The 24,313-nt window shown below is 34.4% G+C and overlaps 1 protein-coding gene across 1 annotated transcript in view; it reads right to left on the bottom strand.

The window, feature by feature from the left end:
* Positions 1-24,313, bottom strand: part of STAG1 (stromal antigen 1) — a 470,948-nt gene that overhangs the window by 29,041 nt on the left and 417,594 nt on the right. The window contains exon 22 of the mRNA XM_018050852.1: positions 12,954-13,034. Within this exon, the coding sequence (XP_017906341.1) occupies positions 12,954-13,034 (81 nt within the window). The remainder of the gene's footprint in view (positions 1-12,953; positions 13,035-24,313) is intronic.

Here is a 24,313-nt window from a genome sequence, read left to right as displayed (position 1 = left end):
AAACATCAATAACCTCAGACAGGCAGATGACACCACCATATGGCAGAAAGTGAAGAAGAACTACAGAGCCTCTTGATGAAAGTGAAAGAGGAGAGTGAAAAAGTTGGCTTAAAACTCAACATTCAGAAAACTAAGATCATGGCATCTGGTCCCATCACTTCATGGCAAATAGATGGAGAAACAGTGGAAACAGTGGCTGATTTTATTTTTCAGGGCTCCAAAATCCCTGCAGATAGTGACTGCAGCCATGAAATTAAAAGATGCTTACTCCCTGGAAGGAAAGCTATGACCAACCTAGACAGCATATTAAAAAATAGAGACATTACTTTGTCAACAAAGGTCCGTCTAGTCAAGGCTATGGTTTTTCCAGTGGTCATGTATGGATGTGAGAGTTGGACTATAAAGAAAGCTGAGTGCCGAAGAATTGATGCTTTTGAACTGTGGTGTTGGAGAAGACTCTTGAGAGTCCCTTGGTCTGCAAAGAGATCCAACCAGTCCATTCTAAAGGAGATCAGTCCTGGGTATTCATTGGTAGGACTGATGTTGAAGCTGAAACTCCAATACTTTGGCCACCTCATGGGAAAAGCTGACTCATTTGAAAAGACCCTGATGCTGGCAAAGATTGAGGGCAGGAGGAGAAGGGGACGACAGAGCATGAGATGGTTGGATGGCATCACCAACTCAATGGACAAGGGTTTGGGTGGACTCCGGGAGTTGGTGATGGACAGGGAGGCCTAGCATGCTGCAGTTCATGGGGTCGTAAAGCGTCAGACACGACTGAGCGACTGAACTGAACTGTAACACTGGTCCACCCACTGCTTCGTTTTTGTTGCGGTGAGACAGAACTGAGGAAATTACACACTCACCCCGGTAATATCCTACTAAAGATGTCTAATAGTCAGCTGGATGAGTTCAAAGTCCACAGTTAAGAATCTGAGCAAGAAAAGATTTGGGAATCCTCAGCATTTAGAAACAATGGAAGTAGATGAGACTGTTAAAATGAGAATATGTAAATAGGGCTGACAAAAGTACCCTGGGGAACACCAAAACTTAACAGATGGATAATAAAGAAAAGCATATGAAGAAATCTAAGAAATAGTCTGAGAAGTAGGAACAAAATCAGAATATGGCATCCCAGAGGTAAGAAAAGGAAACATTTAAAAATGAGTAAAATTGAGACTTGGTTGGTGGTCCAGTGCTTAAGAATTCACCTTGAGCACTGTACCTTAAATAAACTACTGCAGGGGATGCGGATTTGATCCCTGTTCAGGGAACTTGGATCCCATAGGCTTCAGGGAAACAGCCTGGTACCACAACTACAGACAAGCCTGAGCACCACAACGAAAGATCCTGTGTGCTGGACTGAAGATCCCCCATAGTGCAATGAAGATCCCACCTGCTGCAACTAATACCTGACACAGCTAAAAAATAAACAAATAAATAAAAATATTAAACAACAATAATGAATAGAATAGTTTAATGATGACAAATGTCACCAAGAGAAAAGAAAAGGACTTGAAAGTATTACAAGAATAAAGCAATAATGTTATGAGTGACCTTGGGGAGAACACTTTCAAAGGGATTGTTCAGTTGCTAAGTTGTGTTCAACTCTTTTGTGACTCTGTGGACTGCAGCACACCAGACTCCTCTCTCCATGGGATTTCCCAGGCGAGAATACTGAAGTGGGTTGCCATTTCCTTTCCCAGGGGATCTTCTGACCAAGGAACCAAACCCGTTTCTCCTGCATTTACCACTGAGCCACCAGCAAAGCTCTTCAAAAGAACTTTGCTGTTGTTCAGCTGCTAAGTGGTGTCTGACTCTTTGCGACCCTATGGACTGCAGCACGCGAGGCTTCACTGTCCTTCACTATCTCCTGGAGTTTGCTCAAATTCATGCCCATTGAGTCAGTGATGCTATCTAACCATCACTTGTCGTCCCCTTCTTCTCCTGCCCTGAATCTTTCCCAGCATCAGGTTCTTTCCCAATGAGTAGGCAGGCTCTTTGCATCAGGGGGCCAAAGTACTGGAGCCTCAGCTTTACCATCAGTCCTTCCAATGAACACCCAGGACTGATCTCCTTTAGGATGGACTGGTTGGATCTCCTTGCAGTCCAAGGGACTGTCAAGAGTCTTCTCCAGCATTACAATTCAAAGGGATCAATTCTTCCCAGGTGGCACGAGAAGTAAAGAATTTGCCTGCCAATCCAGGAGTCACAAGAGATACAGGTTCTCTCCATTCAGGAAGATCCCCTGGAGTAGGAAATGGTAACCCACTCCATTATTCTTGCTTGGAAAATCCCATGGATAGAGAAGCTTGGCAAGCTACAGTCCATAGGCTCACAAAGAGTTGGACATGACCGAGCACACACACTCATTCAAAGGAATTAAAAGGGCTTAAAACGGCAATGGTAGAAAGGATAAGAAAGCAAGCAACTCTTTCAAAAAAGTCTGACTGTAAAGAGTGAGAGGAAAAATAGGACAGCTACTGGAGAGGTCTTTGTTGTCCTTTTCATTAGAAAAGATTTGAAAATGTTTGTTGAATAAATAACTGAAAGAAAAACAAAATGCAAGCCATGCTATGAACTAGTTTAGACCTTAGAGAAACTGTATCTCAGGATTACAGATTTTAAAAATCTATAAACAAAAGGGTTGAAATATGTATTCTCTGAGGTTCTATGGCATTCTGTGAATCTGCTGAATTAATCTAGGCACTCAAATGAGAACATACAGGTGTTAACTGGTAAACCTAGTATTCAAAGGATGAATGCTCACTCTTCCTGCTGGTACCTAGAACAGTGTTTGGCACATGGGCAGATGTTTAGTAAATACTTGTTGAATGATATCCAAGTATACATAATACAGATGATAGCACAATCCGAGGGAAAAATAAATGTGTTCATTTTACTGCACAATAAATATAGTTAAAAATGATGCCAGGAGGCATTAATGCTCTTTTATTCCCTTAAATTTCATGGTTACTGTGCAGTTTGAAGCCGTCTAGGGAATCAGCCATTGCTGGAGTTGGAGACAAAAGATTCCTTTAAAGGTCAATCATAAAGCAGATGTGCCTTATACAAAATGATTACTTGCCAATCCATCTGAGAAGTTGTAAATTTAACATCACAACTAGGTAAGCAACCTACTGATTGCTTAGTAATCAGCAGTAGCATTTTAAGAATGTAGAAATGGAAAGCAACTAAGGAAATAGAAGCTTTTTTAGCATTAAGTTTAGCATAGATTTGGACAGAACTTCAATATTCAGTGCTCAAGAAAGTTAACTTAATTTTAACCAGTTAGAACCCACTGAGAGAAGTTTAAGTACCAACAATTTTAGGTAAACAGGCACGGATACTGTATATTGAACAGAGGTAGCTAATCTCAAATAGTAAATTCCTCTGAACAGCTGAGAACAAAATTTTAGTTCTTTTGGATTTCAGAATACTGTGATTTATTTATTCATCCTATAATTTTCCCACAAATCTCATTATGCTAGCATCTCACACTACATAAAGTTAACATCTATTGGCAGTTACTGTGTACTAGGCACTAATCTAAGCCTCTCACATATTAATTCAACTGTGACAGGTATAGATATTATCACTTCAATTCTACAAATCAAGAAACAGGCTCAGAAATGTTAAATGCAGACCCAAAGACAAAGCTAGTAAGTGAGGCAGTAAATTAACCAGAACAGTTTGCCTCCAGAGTCTACAGTCTTAACCATTTTGCGATAGTGACTTTCTATAATGCAGGAAAATTAATATACTGAAGAAACAGGCAGCATTATAGAGATAAGAAATATGAGACTCAGATTACTCAAATATATAAACAAAAATGCAGGTCAACCCAAAAGACACTGAAAAAGAACAACACATGAGCTAACTTATCTGTAACAGACTGTGATTTTAAGTGACTAAAATTTTTAGGGAGTGCCTCTAACACTCTGAACATGATGGGATTTCTATTTAAATTCTTTCTAGCCAGAGTACTTGCATTATAGTGTTAAAAACTGAAGGCAGAGTTAGAACAGTAATCTCTTCTCTCAGTCCATATAAGAGAATGTAGACTAAGAATACAGTGCTTCCTTTTAAATGCTTTCCCCTAGATGAAACCAGTATTTTCTCTTATTTTCAGAAAGCAGCTTGGGGTTAAGAGCACTCTTCCTAAAGTAGTTATGGAAAGGAATTCAAAAGAGTCAAGTGAGAAGATGACACAGACTTAAATTATAATATCTTAGCTATGTTCTTTTATATGCATTTTGCAAGTTGCTTCACTAAGAGAAGCTTTTGCTTCCCTGTACATTTAGTGAAACCAAGAATCAGAAGATTGAAACCCAATATGCTCAAATGTGAAAGGGCTCAAAGAGCTTCAGTTTTTCAGTGATCTATTGTTAAAAATAAAAGAAATCTCTCTTAAAGAACATGATGTTTTGAAAATAAACCCTAGTCAGCAAAATCTCAACAAATAAGAGCCCCAAATAAGGCTAGCACAATTAAGATAGTGAATTTATCATATAAACTATATTAGAAGTTTTCTCAAAGGTACAAAGGCTCAAACTTGACTTACCCTAACATCTTGGGAAGAAAAATGCAGATTGCCCTTAAAGAGTCAAGTATCTCAACATGATTATAGTCAGTGAGGAAAGGTAAGGGTTTAATTCCTAAACACACAAAACATGAAGATCTTGACAGTTTTTTTTTTTTTTTGGTCATACCACAGGGCATGTGGGATCTTAATTCCCTGACCATGGATCAAATCTGCACCCCCTGAATTGGGAGGCAAAGTCATCCACTGAACTCCCTGGAAGACCCAAACAGGCAGATTTAAATGGGTGATTTCCTTTCATTTTTGCATCATAATTTTATGTGTCCAGAGGAAGACTACATTTGGCTGTCCTTTTATCCACAACTATGAAATATGAGTTAGATAATCACAGAAACTGAAGCCATGGAAAAACTAGCAATAAATATCTAAAACTAGTTCAACATTATCTGACAATTGTACATTTTCAGAGTGTGCAGAAGTAAAATATGGGAAGTTGTGAAATAAGGACCTAGACCAGGCCAAAGATCTTAGAATATGAGAATAAAGCCTGTTAATAATTTAGTGAAACATTTTTTGTGATTAAAAAATGGGGCACAAAACTAAGCTAGTTAAAAATAAGACCAAGGGGTTACTCTACTAGGCCAGGTACTGGCAACCCTTTTGGGTAAAGGGTCAGATAGTAAATATTTAAGTGTTTGTGGGTCATAATGTCTCTGTTACAGCTACTTAAGTTTGCCTTTGGAACAAGAAAGCAGCACATAAATGAATGAGCATTCTTGTGTATCATTAAAACGTTCCTTTCAAACACAGGTGTCTAGTCAGATTTGCCCCATGGGCTATATACTTTGTCTAGTTTGTATTGGGCTACAAAGCTCTTTGGACATATAAATTGCATTATACTTTTATGTACTTAGCATCATTATTAACATAAGGTTCATTAAATTATTTTTCAGCTCAACTAACTTATTATCCATAGTAAATATGACAGAAACATATTTCATTCACTTGGGACACATCAGTGGGCAAGAGACAAAAGCCTCACCATTGCTATAGGGTAAACCCTATGGAATATCTTTGAAACTGCTTTCATTCACGAGTAACTGCTACTAGCTTCTCTTCTGAAGATAAGGAGAGTGTGCCACTTTTGTGAATAACAGTAAAATACTGGATTTTAAAACCCCAAATGTAATATCTAGTTTTCAGTGTTGCTTTTCTTGGTGATCTGAATCCCCACCTGCTGACTCCTGCCATTGCCTCAAGGATAATCCACTTGATCTAGGAACCCTTAAGCTGCCTACTGTAGTTCCAAAACGTCTTCTGATTTCTCTTTTCTGTGGTGTACAAAGATGCAGAAAGCTAAAGGAGGAGTCAGAGGGACGGGGGAAAGTAGTGACTGTTAGGAGCAAAGCGAGAGATGTGAATTCTCAAATTTTTCAAAATACAGATGGAGGACAAAATCTACCATGCTATATTCCAAACCTACACTAGACACTGAGCATGTTTATGTACTTCCATAACTTTATATAACAGTTCATTTAGCCTTAATTTTTGGTTTTGGCAGGGGAGAAGATTAGGAAAGCAGTCTAGGACTGCAATTTAATGTTATCAAAGCAACAGTTATTGTTGACTAAAACATTTCTTTTAATTTAATCTTCCCAACAACCCTATCCAGCAATGAATATCACTTATTAGGAAACTAAAGTTCAAATATGAAGTAATTTGTGTACCTTTGTTACAGGTGGTAAGAACTCAATTTAACTCCAAAGGCCATGTTTCAACACAAAAAATGCTGGAAAGATATTATTTATTTATAAACTGAAAGTTTCTTATATATATATATAAATTGGGTCAGCAAGAAGAAATCATTTAAACAAATACCTAGTAATTACAGAATGGCCACTGGAAAAAACATTTTCAAAATAAAAAACCTACTGCAGAAAGGAAAAGTGATTATTTTATTACTCAGGGAATATTAAATACTATTAAATACTTACATTCCTTTATTCAAATAAATGACCTGACAGGAAAGTAAACTTCCTTTAGTATTAATTTTGGTGAGAAAAATTTCCAATTTCTGTACTAAAGAGCAGAAAGTGTTATGCTTTTTTAAATATTATTTTTAAAAAATATCTGGCCACACCACACAGCATTAAATATTAACATTGCTTGCAGCCTCTAATAAACTCAGTTAAAACACATTTTTACATTATAATAATGGTTATTTAGAATAGATCTTCTCAGTCCTGGCTCACTGCTTAGATCCTGAGGTATTAAATAAATCAGGAGTTAAGAGTATTTATAAAGTAGTACTTTAAAGACCACTGTCCCTGTGCAAGTAAAAACAGCATCCAAATGGACAGGCGAGGGAAGTTGAGGAAGCCTTATGCTGTCCCTTCAAGGGGCTGGAAGGCATTCCTTACCAGAAAGCAAGCTCCAAAAAGTAGAGGCCCAGGAACAGGGTTGCAAACACAGCATGGAATTCCTAATAAGATGTTGGAATCATGAATTGTACATGCTCCTCTAAGTTGAACATATTTACTTATGATTTCCAGAAATTTTTAGAATGTTAGAGTCAGATAAAATTTTGGACAAGTTGAGAGTTTAGTATAAACAGCCATCTACTTATGTATTCCAGATTTATTAAAAAAAAAAAAAAAGAACCCTCGAGGAGCTGAAAAAGAAATGAATATAAAACAAGTCCTGGATCTTTCCCTCCTAACTTTCCTGGACCAGCCAATCAGGTACTTGAGACTGGACACAACATTAATAGAAACAAAGCTATCAAAAAATCACTCTGAAGTCATGGACCAGTCAAAAGGAAAGGCTTAAAACTAAAACCAAGTAGACAGTTACTGAGGATAGACTTCTCAAGAAATAAAAAGGTAGGGAGGGGAGATCTAGAAAAGAATGAAGCAAAATGGTTGTATAATTTATTCCTAGAGGGATAGCTACTGTTGCCAGCTGTTGGCCTCATTCCCTTCCCCTTCAAAGCAGTAAACTCTGCAGACTGAGGTGTATTATCTGTATTTTGTTATTATAAGAGTTTTGGGGCAAGGACCTAAGTGAGCTATCTCTTTCTTATTCACAGATATTAATATTCTACAGGACTTGGAAGGGGAGAGGAAGAGGTCTAGAAAGAAGACTAGATTTTTATACACAACAAGGTTGAACATTTCTCCTCATGGGCCTTAGCCACCATCAGTCTCATCTTTACCCTAACTATTTGGAGGTAAACAAGTTGAAATTTGCAGAGGAGAACCTTCAGTCAAGAGTGTAACAGAGGAACAAATTTCATAATAAGTATGCTATACTTCTCGGTAATAATTTGACTTGTAGCTCCCTGAGGGATGTAGATTTTCTTTAATTTGAAGACTTAAGGATAAAGCCTGGGTCCAGAATACAGGGATGTTCCCCCCAGGCTATTCCTACTGCTGTCTAGAATAGAAACATGCAGGATAAGGCAGAGAGCACCACAAATTTAAGATTACAGAGAGTAGGACAGCTCCTCCCAGGAGGAAAAAAAAACTGAGGATAAATTCTAGATCCCCAGGCCAAAAAAGGCAATAGGGACATTAGTTCAGCCCTAACTTTTATTTACCTGGCTCTTTAAATGTCTCTGTATATGTCCAGAAGGAGCTGAAAGAAGAAGTGTGTTTCCTGCTACAGAGAAGAGAAACTGAAGGCTGCTTCTACAGGACCAGCACTAGGGGGCACCCGAGCAAAGTATACTGAGCATGGCCTGTGAGTTTGCTAAAGAGCTTCAACTCTGGAAATTAGGGGAACAGAGGAAATACCCATCGGTGAAACCCAGTGGACTTCCATTTTAAATAAATATCTAATCCTGTTCTTGACACAATCTTCTCATATACTTCATTTTATAGAATACTGTTCGCTGTTAAGTTATAATTTGAATTTAAACTTCAAATATAACTACCATTCATAATCCCCCAAATGACAGTGTTCATGACAAAAGAGAAAGAAGAAAAGTAAATTTTAGGAAGTGCTCATTAAAGAGCAATTTGGTAATGTGTATTAACCCTTAAAAGTATGTACAATCTTTGACCAAGCAATTCCAAGAATGTAAGATGAAAAAATGCAAAACACAGAACAAGCTTTTGCACCAGAATGTCCATCACAGAATTTTATTACTTAAAATGTGTAAACAGTCTAAATATCCAAGAGAGCAGTAAAATAAATTATAAGCTACACTATGTACTATCATGCATATGTTAAAATATTATCTATAAACATTAAATACATGAAGAATATGTTAATTGAAGAGACACAAAATTATAAATACATCATTATCTTAATATGACTGAAAAGTATGTAAGAAAAAGTACTGAAAGAAAATACATCAAAATATTAACAGGTAGTAAGATTTGGAAATTTCATTTTATGTATATAGTTTTTATAATGAACACATAAGTAAGAAAGCTCAAATTTATGAAAACCATTCTACCTTATATTTTATACCAAAACCAAACATGCATAATTTATTAATTAAAAATATGAGTGACCTTTTCAGAGGTTTAAATGAATTTCTATAAATATAACAACAATGAGCAGAGAAAAACAGCAGTCAGGTGGCCAGTTCCTCACTAAATAAATGGCTCATTCTATATTAACAGTTATTCAACAATAAAAAAAACAAAATTAATTCATGTAGTAAGACTTTCATGTTACCTCTACAAAATCAATATTACAAATGTTAAATATATAGACCCAAAGGGTTTGCTGTATTACATTTAAATTTCAGGAAACAAATTAAAGGGGGAAAAAAAGGACAGAGAATTTCAGGTGCATCACTAGCAAAGTTTTCCATATACTTTAACTAAGCCACTGACTTTACAAACTGAGCCATTTAGAAATCATGGTAACTTCTCATTTAAATGCCTTGAGGGATACAGAATGACCCCAGAAAACTGCCATGTGTCATACTTTTTCAAAATACAAATGACAAATGATATTGTTCAGTGAGGAATCAACCAATGTGTCCTTAGAAAATTTGCTTTAAAAAAAAACAACTACAACAAAACTCCATAAAAAGTAGTTGTATCAAAAGCTTAATAATACAAGATTTTAAGGAGTAGTAACAGAAAGAAAGTGTGTTGAGATTCAGAGACTTGCGCTGTAAGTGTGATTTTAGACAACTCTCAATTTTTGTTAAGTATTAGGTTTCTTTTCTGTAAAAATGGGATTATAATATCCACTCTATAGGATTATTAAGCAGATTTAATTAAATTAGAACATTTATATTAAAACGATTAATAACATGTAAAATATAAACAAGGTAAAAATAACAATGTCCCCTTATAGGTTTCATCAAATTACTTTCAAATTCCTTTATAGCTTTAATATTACATTTATAAACAACAGAAAAATGCTGTAACAGCAAGTAAGATACAGAACATACTAGTACTTTTTTAGCATTCATCTAAGTCCAACAACTCAGTGAGTTATTTGTGATAAACCAAAACTTAAGATTAGAAGATGGAGAATCAAAAAATTTTCATAGTAGTAGTTTTTAAAAATTATCTTTTAAGATATTAACATTCACTTTAAATATCAGCAACAAAAAAAATCCCTCAAAAAGTATCAAAAGGTATAAATGGAAAAGTAAATTTCTCTCCTTATGCCTGCCCCCAGAGAATTTCTACTTCCCAGAGGTAATCGCTGTTAAGATTCTTGTATATTTATCGAAACATCTTCGGTATAGCAGTTTTAACTTTATCATAGGTTGTAGAATTCTAGAGCTAGAAAAGATTGGCAACACACAACTATAAACTTCATAACAAAGTAACCTGAGACACAGGTAAGTGATTATTCAGTCGTTACTAGAATATGGAAAGCCCTTTACAACTGATAAAATGCTTTGATATAAATGATTTATTTTAAAATTATTTAAGTGACTTGACTCAAGGTTATTTTCATAACTTAATGATGTGGCCGAGTCTCTACCTAAGAATTTGATATCTTATCAAGTGGGATGTTACTAATACAGATTCATGTATACAGAGTTCATGTATGTGACTCATATATTTTCAAAGATATCCTATATCATATCGAGGATTAGAAAGTTTGATAATTCCTGATCTTGTGATTATTATAAATAAGAATCATGAAAATATTTTAAAAGAAAAAATATTAGCAATGGAAGATTAATTTTTCAAGTTTGTGTGTATCCTAAAGATTCATGTTTTATAAGGTTATCATTTTCAGTGAATCACTTTTAAACTACAGATACAACCAATACATGATTACTAAATATAAGCTGGTTTACAAAAATTACCAACAACTTCAAAGTGAGAAGAAACATCCTGAGATACAGCTAAGTAAGGAGAATTTCACATGTGATATAAATGCACACAAAACCAAAATGGAAATCAATGAAAACTAAAGCATCTAAAAGGTGCTAGGGCACACTTTCTGGAATAAAGAAAACCAATGTTGGCTACAAAATCTGCATTGCCATTGTGGCAGAGACAAAAACAAAATCAGTAGAATGACTAAAGACAATAAGGAAGCTATTTTCATTAGGAGAATATATCAGATGAAAGTTAAACAGAAAGGCAAAGAATCTCAAAATAGCTCTGCTGCAACAGGATTAAAAAAAAACAAAATATTCTGGACTTCCCTGGTGGTCCAGTGGTTAAAATTCTGTGCTTCCAATGCAGGGGGGCATGGATTCGATTTCTGGTTGGGGTTAAAAAACAAAATATTCAAAGAAGGAGGTCCAAGAATAGATTCTTACTCTAATTATGGAATTTAATTGTAAAGGGACAAAATTTACATTAAATGAAGGAAATAACCACTAATTATGCTAAAGTTTTAGGCTAGCGTATATTTCAAATTTACTAAAATGCAGTTATCAACATTCAGTTAAAATACAAATAACTCAGACAATCAAGATGATCTCAGTGTAAAAACAATACAAAAGTCAAATAAACTATGTGAAAAATTCAAATAAACTAATTATGCATAACATATAAACTCTTGCTTTCAAATTTTAACTTACATATATACACTCTCCTTTAATCTTTTCATATAAAAGAATATTTCAAAAAACATGAAAACTTTATATAGTTTTAAAGTGGTTTTTGTTTCCAATAAAAGAATATTAACCTTGATTTTTGCTTTTCAAGACTAAAACTTTTAATAAAATAGAAAAAAAACAAAAAGCCAACAAATTTATCAACCTCCTTCTAACTGAAAGTGAACAAAACTCCCAATTACTTCCAAAGGCACAGAAATCCTCCAATCATTCAACGGAAAAGACGAAAAGGAAAAAAATTCTTTCTCCAAGAAAAGAATACTCTGTATCAAGCAGTTCGTTCTATATGGAAATGTATTATTACCATTGTTACTGGTTGAATAGCTTCTGTTCTGTTAAGCTGAGGATATATAAACATCATAGTCTCTTTATTTGGTTCTTTATCAAGTGTTTGCTCTTTCAGCATATGTTCAAGCCCCTTTGATTTCATAACATAATTGAAATATATTTGTTTTGTATTTATGTCAGATAATTTCAATGTATAAAATATTTTTTAGTCTGAATCTCTTCATGGTTTCTAGTCTTCTTTTTAGTAAAGTTGGTTTTTTTAATATGAGCTCATTTTTCTTAAAACTATGGAAAACTCTCTGAGGCAACTTCCTTCAGAAAGGATTTATATTTGATTCTCTTAGGTGCTTGGGTATACTACCATTACAGAACATAATCCAAATCTTATTTATTCCCTCATGAATGGAACTGGTATGAGTTTATTTCTAATTTACCCTTATGCTGGGAGTAGCTCTTTTTGGGATCCCAACTTTATCAAGGGACATGCTACTTATTAGATAGACATTCCTCTTCAGGAGGGCTTTGGGACTTGTCTATATTAGCAAATATCGTCAAGATTAAGTAGGTGTTAGTACTCTGCTTGACTTTCTTGGATCTGAGTTTCACTTAACTTCTGGTTTGTATTTTGTTTTGCATGGTCATGGGTAAGTTAAAAATTCAAAAAAATTTTCTTTATCCAATGATTTAAAATGTTCAGAAACAAAAGTTTGTTTAGTTTGGGCCCCAAGGTGCCATAATGCCAGAACTGAAACCTACACACTATTGTCTTTCAATATTATTCTCTTTCTTACAGCATATCACCTATCAAAGCTCTTGTGGTTTCAAGTATAGTTATTTCTTAAAAGAATTTAAACTTCACGTATACATGCAACTCTGTGGCTATTGCTTGAAAAACTGTTTATCTTTCAAAGATGTAAAAAATATATATATATATATATGTTTAGGACAAAACAAGAATTGATAACAATTATATATTTTATTAAAATTATAGTAATAAAAATAATATGAGTTAAGCAAGATTATTGTGCTTTAGTAATAATCCTTCTGCCTACGGAAACTCTTACTTACTTTGGAAGGAGAACCATCAGTAATTTTCACCAACTGCCAAAGAATCGAGTAATGGGAACACTGCAGTGCCTGTACGACTATCTGTATCAAATAAAAAATTCAAACAAATGAGACATAATTTACGTTTGTACATTAAGAGAACAAACTTATCACAGTTTTTATCTTACAATAAAGTTTCAAGTCCAAATAGTTGTAGAATTAATAAGAATGCACAAAATAATATTTACTTTAAAAAGACAAACCAATCAATCAATCTAGAGAATACTGATATAATGTATCTCAATAAATATTGACCCGAATACACTATGCTTTAAACAAAAATGCATTGTCATGAATACTTTACTCAGTCAAATTTTTAAGAAGAGATTGAAGAAATTGTTTTATTCAAATGTTAAATGATTACTTAATTTGTTTAGAGTTTTTCATATGAAATATAACACTCACGCAGAAATGTGCATAAACATATATAAAACTTAATGACTGAAGTATATGAAGAAAATACTGTCACAGATTAGTGTTTGTTTGTAGGTAAATGTGGATATTCTTTGATACAACACCAAATACTTCAATTTGCACTTGTGAGAGAAAGCAAATGACATCTTTCTCTTTTATGAAAATAGTTTGACCTTATGAGCCTGCCTTGGAAATCTCCCAGGCTCCCTCGACCACATTTTGAGAATCTCTGCTCTGAGAACAGGATTGCTGGGTATGTGTGTATTTAACTTTACAGGAGATAGTACCAAATTTTTGTCCAAAGTGGCTATATCTAATATTCTTTGACAGTTTATGTGGCTCCATGTTTTTAACTACATTTGATGTCATCACGTTTTACATCTGGCGACTTTATGCATGAGTAGTATCTTAATGTGGTATTAATTTATATTTTTCTAATTATCAATGGAGATGAGCACCTTTTCATTTTTTATTAGGACTGAACCGTCATTCTGTAAAATATTATCCATATATTTCAGCACGGCAAACAGTAGAGTTTAGGAAAATAAAAATTAAGAACATTAATAAAAAAGAAAATTTCATTTTGGATAGGGCTTTTATTAACATTTTTGTTTGAATACATGATACATCTCTACTGCAATAAAGCATATCAGATATGATACTCCATTATTATACTGTCTTTATTATTTTCCCCTCTAGATAGACTAAAAATCGTAAGAATGAATATATGTAAAAGAGAAATCAGTAAGTGGACTGCTTCAGGAAGTAGAAATTTGATTGGTTTTACTTTAAAAATTTCAGGTTTCAGATCCAGTGCATCTTCTCAGCTCCAAAAATAACTCATCAGAATTAGAAGGATGAGTGGTGCTGCTTTTCATACAATACTAATGAGATGTCAAGGTTTTATTAAACATGATAATTAAATGCCTGATTTATGTCAGAATGCCAGAAACAAGACTTACTGAAACACCGTCAACTTACGAACATTAATGCTAAAGAAATCCTCTTACTACACTTAGAAGATACTCAATATAGTACACTTCTGGTCCTGAGACACCTTCTGATAACTTCTACTTTATAAAAAAAGTATTGAAGTGGTTTGTGTGATTTAAAACTTTTTCTTGAATTTGAAACTATCTGTATTGTTAGATTACTAGAAAAGTGATATACAAAAAGCATTAATGGGAAATTAAGATATGGAAAAAAGTATTGTTGAAGGATCTGCTTAATTTTGGTTATATCTATCCTAATCATTACAAATATCATTTCTTTTCATTCTATATTTCTATGACCTATATACTAGGAATTACTCAAAATGTATTTCAAAGTTGTACACAAGTTTCTTAGATTTAGAAGAGAGAAACAGGTCACTTCAATACCTATACAGCATCCCCATTTTAATTTTCAATACAATGGTATTCATCATATGTTTACTTCAGAAGGGCTCCACAGTATTATTTTAAAATAAAAAGCTCACTCTCATTGATTGGGAAACATTTTACTTTCTCACAGTTATAATTATGTAACAATATAGTTGATCACACTTCAAAAGAAAATTCAGAACTCTTTCTTCCAGGCTTTACATCAGTCATATTGATTTTTATCTCCCGTATTAGCAATGTTATCCTAAATCTGAAAGTCATTTTTATTTAGCAACTTCACCTTTTTGTAGTACAGGTAAAACAAGAAAGGCAAGCAATTAAAAACTGAAAGAGCTGAAAGATAATTCTAACCTAGGAACAGGATAGTCCTTCTGCCTTTTCTTGACTAACACTGCTCTGACTCTGGAAAGGATCTTTTAATAATACCAAATAGATGGGGAAACAGTAGAAACAACGGCTGACTTTATTTTTTGGGGCTCCCAAATTACTGCAGATGGTGACTGCAGCCATGAAATTAAAAGACGCTTACTCCTTGAAAGGAAGGTTATGACCAACCTAGACAGCATATTCAAAAGCAGAGACCTTTGCCAACAAAGGTCCATTTAGTCAAGGCTAAATTTTTCCAGTAGTCATGTATGGATGTGAGAGCTGGACTATAAAGAAGGCTGAGTGCTGAAGAATTGATGCTTTTGAACTGTGGTGTTGGAGAAGACTCTTGAAAGTTCCTTGGGCTGCAAGGAGATCCAACCATCCTAAAGGAAATCAGTCCTGAGTGTTCACTGGAAGGACTGATGCTGAAACTCTTTAATACTTCGGCCACCTGATGCGAAGAGCTGACTCATTTGAAATGACACTGATGCTGGGAAATACTGAAGGCAGGAGGAGAAGGAGATGACAGGATGAGTGATTGGATGGCATCACTGACTCAGTGGACATGAGTTTGGGTAAACTCCGGGAGTTGGTGATGGAGGGAGGCCTGGTGTGTTGTGGTCCATGGGGTCACAGAGTCAGACACGACTGAGCGACTGAACTGAACTGAACTGAGTAATACCAAGTATTAGTCTCCTGACTAAGAATTTCTTCCAACCCTACTCTTCTGACCTCATTTTTACACAAGGTAATGATGTTCCCAGAAGGTCACAGTAATGTATACTGCATACTTCCGGGCAAAAATTAGTTAAGAAGCAGGACTGCTTTCTTCATCCTTTCTTCCTCTATCCGCCAGCAGGATACCAACAATCAAGGAGACCATGGGTCTCTGAATGACTTGGCTGTGCAGTGACACCTACTTCCTGCAATTGTGCTTTATGGTTATATAAGTGAGAAATTACTTTCTATTGTTTTAAGCCACTGAGATACTAAGATTACTCTATTACAGCAGCTAGTATTACCCTAACCAACATAAAAATTCTTTTGTATTAGCCCTTTAAAAAAATAATTACTTTAATCTATTTAAAGGAGCTAGCTCTATCTTTGATTAGCAGATTGAATCAATGAGAATCATTCAACCTATAACTAATGATATATCTTGGAGATGAACGTGAACTGTATTTATTACATGTAAGTTAAGACTAAGAGATATAAAATCTTAGAAAGTTTAAAGTTTTGAAAAACTGAATTTGCCCGGAAAATAAAATCTGACAATAATAATAAGAAAAATGATTACGGTACTAAGAATGGGAAAAATGTTTATGTAATATATATGCATGTGTAGATATATATCATCTACATATACGAGACATGTTTAAAATACTGAAAACCTGGGGGCACAGTTCTTGAGGTGCTAGCCTGCTATGTTCCTCCTTTGCCTGGCAAAGTAATAAAATTCTGAAAATCCATATAATGACTGGAATAAATTAAGACTCTTACATTTTTTCTGTTTGTACGACACTTTAAGGGGAAGGATGATCAAATTTTTTTAGTGGACAAGTGCATGACAAAAGAACGAACTGAACTTAATACTAGTCTGCTTCTAATATCCAAAACTGGTCTTTTTTATTTATCATATTTAGACTTGGTTAACATGAATAAAAAGAGCCTTTAAGGTTAAAATTAATAACCAACATGGTTTCATCAAAATGGATAGAAGGCTGGCAAATAAGTACATGTAAACATGTTTAACATCATTAGCATTAAGAAAACATACATTAAAAAACACCAATACATATCTACTCAGATGGCTAGAGTAAAAATTGTTGATATGAAGTGCTGATGAGAATTCAAAACAACTGGAACTTTCATACATTGCTGGCAGAAATGCAGAATGGTATAGTTACTCTGGAAAATGGTTTGGCAGTTTCTAATAAAGTTAAACATATACTTACCATAAGACCCTGCAATTATACTCCTGGGAATTTACTTTAGAGAAATGAAAATTTATGTTCAAACAAAACATTATATAAATATTTACAGTGCTTTTTATTGTGATAGCCAAGAGTTGAAAACAACCCAAATATTTTCAACTGAATAACTAAAAACAGTGATGCATGGGTTGGTGCAAAAGTAACTGCAGTTTTGCACTGCTGAACTTTGCCATTTGATACTGGAATACATTCTTAAATAAATGTGGTTATGTTGTATACCATTTTAATGCACATTTTTTGCTTTACGTTTTTTTGCTAAAGACTTATTACTTGCTGTTTATTTTAGACTAGGAAAATTATGTTACCCAAAAAGCAAATTTGATTTTTTTATTCGAGTTCAAAATGTGTTGTAAAGCAGCAAAGACAACTTGCAACACCAACAATGCATGTGGCCCAGGAACTGCTAATGGACATACAGCATGTGGCAGTTCAAGAAGTTTTGCAAAGCAGAGAAGACCCTTGAGTAGTGGCTGGCCGTCAGGAGTTGACAACGACCAGTTTAGAGGATCACTGAAGCTGATCCTCTTACAACTGCATGAGAAGTTGCCCAAGAACTCAACATCAACCATACTATGGTTATTTGGCATCTGAAGCAAACTGGAAAGGTTAAAAAGCTCCATAAATGGGTGCCTTATAAGCTGACTATAAATTTATAAAATCGTTGTTTGAAGTGTTGTCTTCTCTTATTTTATATAAAAACAATAAACCCTTTCTCTATTGGATTGTGATGTGTTATGAAAAGTGGATTTTCTATGACAACTGGCAACAGCCGGCTCAGTGGTTGGACCAAGAAGCAGCCCTTCCCAGAGCGAAACTTGCACCACAAAGGGGTCATGGTCACTCTTTGGTGGTCTGCTAGTAGTCTGATCCACAACAGTTTTCTGAATCCCAGTGATACCATTACATCTGAGAAACATGCTCAGCAATGCACCAAAAACTGCAAGAATCGCAACTGGCACTGGTCAACAGAATGGGCCCAATTCTTTTCCATGACAATATCCGACCATGTCACACAGTTAATGCTTCAAAAGTTGAACTAATTGGGCTACACTGTTTTTCTTCATTTTCCATATTCACCTGACCTCTAGCTAACCGACTACCACTTCTTCAAGCATCTCTATAACTTTTTGCAAGGAAAATGCTTCCACAACCAGCAGGAGGCAGAAAATGCTTTCCAAGAATTCTTGAAACCCTGAAGCATGGATTTTTTATGCTACAGGAATAAACAAATTTATTTCTCATTGGCAAAAATGTGTTGATTGTAGTGGTCTCTATTTTGAATAATAAAGACTTGTTTGAGCCTAGCTATAATGATTTAAAATTTATGGCTTGAAACCACAATTACTTTTTCACCAAAATAATTATCTACACAAAGGACTAACAATGAGCAGTAAAAATAAACCAACTACTGACTCACACAATAACCTGATTTAATCTCAAAGGCATGCTCAGGGTTTATACTATAAAATTTGATTTATTTGGAAATCTCAGAAAGACAAAACTATAGTGATGAAAAACAGATGAGTGATTTCCAGCAGTCGTATGTAGGTGGTGCAAGCATATGACTGTGACGGGATAATATGAAGCTTTGGGGATGATGAAACTGTTCTGCATCCTGATTGTGGTGGTAACCACATAAATCTATACATACGTTAAAATTCTTCACATAGGAAGGAAGACAAGTCAGTTTTACCGTATAACAAGGAGCAAGAATCAATGTAGCAAAGAGTAGAGTTTAGAGTAATATTTTTGAGTAAATGCAAGAAAAACACAAACATGGAAGCAAATCATAGTGTTATAAAGTGACAAAAATTATTTAATAAAGAGGAGAGATTCCTAAATCCTACATGTGTTTTGGGAATGAGAGATCATCCACTGTTGTATTACCAATATGCATATTGTATACATTTTTTTTTTAATTGTGAGCTTGAAAATATTCAAACAATAAAAGGGCTCAGCAGTAAAGAATCCGCCTGCCAATGCAGGAGACATGAGTTTGATCCCTGTTTCGGGAAGATTCCACATACGGAGGAGTAACTAAGCCCTTGCACATAACTATTGAGCCAGAGCTCCAGAGCCCAGGAACCACAGCTACTGAAGGCTGCACGTTCTAGGTCTATGGTCTATTTTAAGTTAAGTAAATGAACTGAGATTCTTTTTTTTTTGCGGGGTGGGGGGGCGGGGGGTGGCGGAACATATGGATATCCAGCCATTTCAGCATCACTTTTGAAAAGATCATCCTTTCTCCAAAGAACTGCTTTGACACCTTTTTCAAAAATCAATTGACCATATATGTGTGGGTCTATCTCTGGATTCTCTATACTGTTCCTTTGATTTAATGTCTATGGGGTCACACAGAGTTGGACATGACTGAAGCGACTTAGCAGCAGCAGCATCCTCTCATCAATGTCACACTAAAACTTTTTATAGTCTTGAAATCAAGTAGAGTGAATCTTCTTCATTCATTTTTAAAACATTCTTTGGGTTATTTTATTTCCTCTCCATATAAATTTTAGTATCAAGTTGTCACTTTCTACAAAAAAATTTTGCTGAGATTTTAACTGGAATTGTGCTAAAGCTAAGATCAGTTTGGGGAGAACTGACATTTAAACAACACAGAGCTTTGTAATTCACAAACTTGATATATCTTCATTCATTAAAATCTTCTATCATTAGTGTTTTGATTTCTATCATTAGTGTTTTATAGTTTTCAGTATACATACCCAGCACATATTTTGTTGGATTTATACCTAAGTATTTTGCGTCTTTTGGTGCTATTGTAAATGGCACATATTTCTAAAGTTTCCTTTGCCAGTGTTATTACTAAACAACTGCCTTTTATACATTGTAGTTTGTGTCAATTCCATACCCTTATCTTGCCCCTCCTCCATACCTTACCCTACTGGTCTTAAACACCTGGTTTTTAAACTTAAAAAGTAGTAAGTATAATGGTAAAATTTACAATAATTTGCTTTTATTTTTATTGAGGTATAGTTGATTTACAGAGTTGTGTTAGTTTCAGGTATATAGCAAAGTGGTTCAGTAATACATACGTGTGTGTGTGTGTGTACACATATTTTTCAGATTCTTTTCCATACAGGTTATTATGAAATACTGAGTATAGTTCCCTGTGCTTTACAGAAGGTCCTGGTTGGTTATCTGTTTTACACATAGTACTGTGTATAGTTAATCCCAAACTCCTAAATTACCTACCCCCTTAAAATTAAGTTTTTTGACCACTACAAATCTCTAGTTTTCCACTGAGAAAGCCACTATTAAAGTCAGTTAATTTCCTATGTATCATTTCAGAAATAGTCGTCAATCAAAAGGTACATGTATATATCAATCTCATCATCCTTTTAAATTTACATTGTTCTGTTCCTTGCCTTTTTCATAAAATTTCTTCTCACAGAGAATATTATAGAACAAATAATATCAACTCCACTCTTTTAATTATGACTACACAGTTTTACACAGAATCAAAACTGTCCTTCCATAGATAACCAGTTTTCTGTTTTTGGACATTTAAAATTATCTTAAATTTTAAATTTTTATAAGTAATTTTCAATGAATATCTTTGTACCTATGTCCAAGTACATACCTGTAGTCTAAATTCCTCAAACTACTAACGCTCAATGAAAGGTATGTCCACTTTTAATTTTGATAGAGACTGACAAATAACCTTCCAAAAGGATCACACTAATTTTTTCTCAGAATGGTATTTGAAAGTATGTCAGTATTACAAACAACAACAACAACAACAAAAAACAACTCCATAACGTTTTCTGACACATACATATAGTTGAAAATTACTGGAATAGAACCTAGACTGGACAGTGGATGAAACTCAGGTTACTAAGACAAAACAGGCAGCTACTACTATGATCTGCAAGAGAAGATATGAAGGATGAAACTAAGGAAATGGCAGTAGGGCTAGAAGAATAATGACAGGAAGAGATATTAAGGAGGTAGAATTTTTTAAAAGATCAAAAGTCTCTTGAGGTTAAACACTGCTTCCAAGACACCCTTATACCTCCAGAACTTGACACTCAAACACATTTTTGGTCAATAAGGACCAGAGAATTTAGTAGATGTGTGTGGAAGGGTCGTGAAGATGTTCCAAAAAGTTCTGATATGGCATGCCCAGAGAGTAGTAAGAAGCTGGTAAGTGAAAATATTTCTATGCCCAGTCAATGAGATAAGTATGTAGTCTTTCAAGGAAAGCATGACTACATCGATGTACTTCTACAGAAAACAAGGTCCCATTATTTATATAATAAGCCTTATTATAATCATAAGCAATAACTTGACTAAAATTAAACTTAACCCCGTATACTATGTTATGTCTAAAGAAATACGTTGAGGGCTTCCTTGGTGGCTCAGTGGTAAAGAATCCACCCACCAATGCAGGAGACAAGTTTGATCCCTGTTTCAGGAAGATCCCATATGTGCAGGAGCAACTAAGCCCATGCACATAACCATTGAGTCTGTGCTCTAGAGTCCAGGAACTGCAACTACAGAAACCTTCAGAAACTCATAAAGCCTGTGCTCTGCAAGAAGAGAATCCACCACAATGAAAAGCCCATGCACTGCAACTAGAGAGCAGCTCCCTCCCACTCACTGCAACTACAGAAGCATGTGCAGCAATGAAGATTCAGCATAGCCAAAAAAAAAAAAAAAAAAAAAGAAAGAAAGGTATTGATTTTCAGTTCACAATGATAAAGTATCAGTATCTAATCTCTCCCTATAATTCTCACGAGAACAATACAAAAGAAGTTCAGAAAAAATATAAAAATGCAAAATAATAAGAGTTTGACATGGGACAAACATCAGAAGGCATGGGATACTATAAAGAGTAGTAGCAAACTAGCAGTAGAAAATTTGAAAATGCAATGAAAAGAATTTAAAAGCTTGGTTTAAGAAGGTATGAAGCAGTTATGAGGCTTTGGAGAAGTTAAAGTCTATTTGCTTCAGTTTAATAATCAATAAAATGAGAATAACGATGTATATTCCATAGGGTTGTCAGGAGGCGTCAATAAATGTATGCATATAAAGACTTAAAATAGTATGGTACATAATAAACACAAAACTAAAATTTTCTATTACTGATGGCTTGACAGGTCCAAAGTTACTGACATGATTAACTTTCCTTTTTATGTGTTTAATCACACTATTATTGTGTAGCAAATATTTACCAAAATAACTTATGAATTTTTCTTTATTGGCTTTCAATTTTTAGAATATGGAAAGATAATTCTTGGAAGTATGTATTAAAAGCAGAATTTTAATATTTAATTTTTCTTAGATGTTGCCTAACAGGAGTTTTAGATAACTTACAGATATACTAACAAGAAATACAAAACAGGATAAGAAGAATTTAAATATTTAAGGTTTTTTGCCTTCATTTTTTTACTAAAAAAAAAAAAAAGTATGAATACAATAAATTCTGAAACACACGTTCTACATAAGCTAACGACTACTGTGTCAAGGAGTTGCAGTAAGAGTCATGTTTTCCATAGGTTAAGAATTCATTAGCATAGGGCAGGGCCTAAACAGACCTTGCAACATATTCTTGAGCCAGAAAGTATGGTAATGCTCAAAAAGATATTTAAAGCACACAGGAGCAGGCTGAAAAGAAATTCTGTCTGGCTAAATATGACAATTTGAGCACCAAAATAAATAACCATAGTACTGTTTTAACCAGATGAACAGAACAGGAATAAAACAGGAAACCATAAGTCCATTATGCTACTAAATTTTTAAAAATAAGTTTAAAATTTAAAAAGGTAAATTAATGAACAAATACATAAGTAAATAACTATTGGGAGTAAGGAAAAGCTCTTTCTTACAGCGGAGGGCCAACAAATAAATACAAAATAAAAGACAGAAAATCACCACTTAAGTTACCATTTTGTGACTATCATAGTAATAAATGAGTCAGGCAAAATCATAAATGAATGCTCAAATTATTATGTCAAAGTTTGATAGGAAACAGGATTATATAGTCTTAAGGAATCTTCCCATAGATTACTTACACATTAAAAAAGAACATGGCAACTCTACACAGGAGTTACTTGGCAGACCTCAGTTACTAAAGTGATCAAAATTATTACCAATACTGAACAAACTGCCATCATGTGCTTCCTGATGTGATTCACTGAAAACAGAGTACCATTTATGTAGCATTCCTGCCAAGAATGCATAATCTAAATCTAAACATGCAGATCAGATAAAACTAAATGGAGAACATTCTATAAAATAACTGGTCTGTACTCTTCAAAATGTCATAAAAGATAAGCCTGAATGACCATTCAGATTTAAAGGAGACCAAAAAAAAAAACCCCAAAGATATTACAAAAATGTAATGCATTATTATGACTTGGATCCAGGGCTGGAGAAAAATTCTAGAGTACTGTTAATATTTATTTTTACACATGCATATTACTATATGGGGAGAAGAGAGAAAGAGGGAGAGAGCAAGCGCAAACGTGAGTGTGCAACTACGGGAAATAGACAGCTGATGAACTGAAGGAAACAAGTTAATTTTTCTAACTTTTTTTATAATTCAACTTTAAAAATGTATTTTATGAACAGCTAGATTTTTAAAAATTTGGTTTTACATACTCGACTGTAATAGTTAAAATACCACTGAAATGAGATCATGGAAAGAGGAAGGAAAAAAAGATTTCAGTTAATCCCAAAGAGTGGGACTGTAAAACTTCTCATTGAAATGGTTACCATAGAAAATGAACAGTCAACCATGAAAGGACAATACAGTTCCACAAACAGTTGGTAAATAAATTTTAATCTATCTTCAAAATGTTAAGCATAACTGAGGTTTAATAATAGTACACATTGTGGTGGTTTTTTGATATATATTTTGGATTCTAAATGAAAGGAACAGAACTGGAATCTAAAAAAGCAAGCTTGCATGGCAATGGCTACACACTCCAGTATTCTTGCCTGGAGAATTTCATGGACAGAATGGACAGAATTTCATGGACAGAAGAGCCTGGTGAGCTACAGTTACGGGGTTGCAAACAGTTGGACACAACTGAGCGACTAACACTTCTACTTTTTTTTTTCCTCATGGTCCTATGAAGAAATGACTGAATTCATGGTTTGGATTTTCAGTACTGGGTATCTAAAGAGATGTTTCTAA

This window comes from Capra hircus, chromosome 1 (genome assembly GCF_001704415.2).
Source record: "Capra hircus breed San Clemente chromosome 1, ASM170441v1, whole genome shotgun sequence".
NCBI classification, from domain to species: domain Eukaryota; kingdom Metazoa; phylum Chordata; class Mammalia; order Artiodactyla; family Bovidae; genus Capra; species Capra hircus.
The sequence above is the reverse complement of the archived record's forward strand: the minus strand, read 5'-3'. Positions and strand labels throughout refer to the sequence as shown.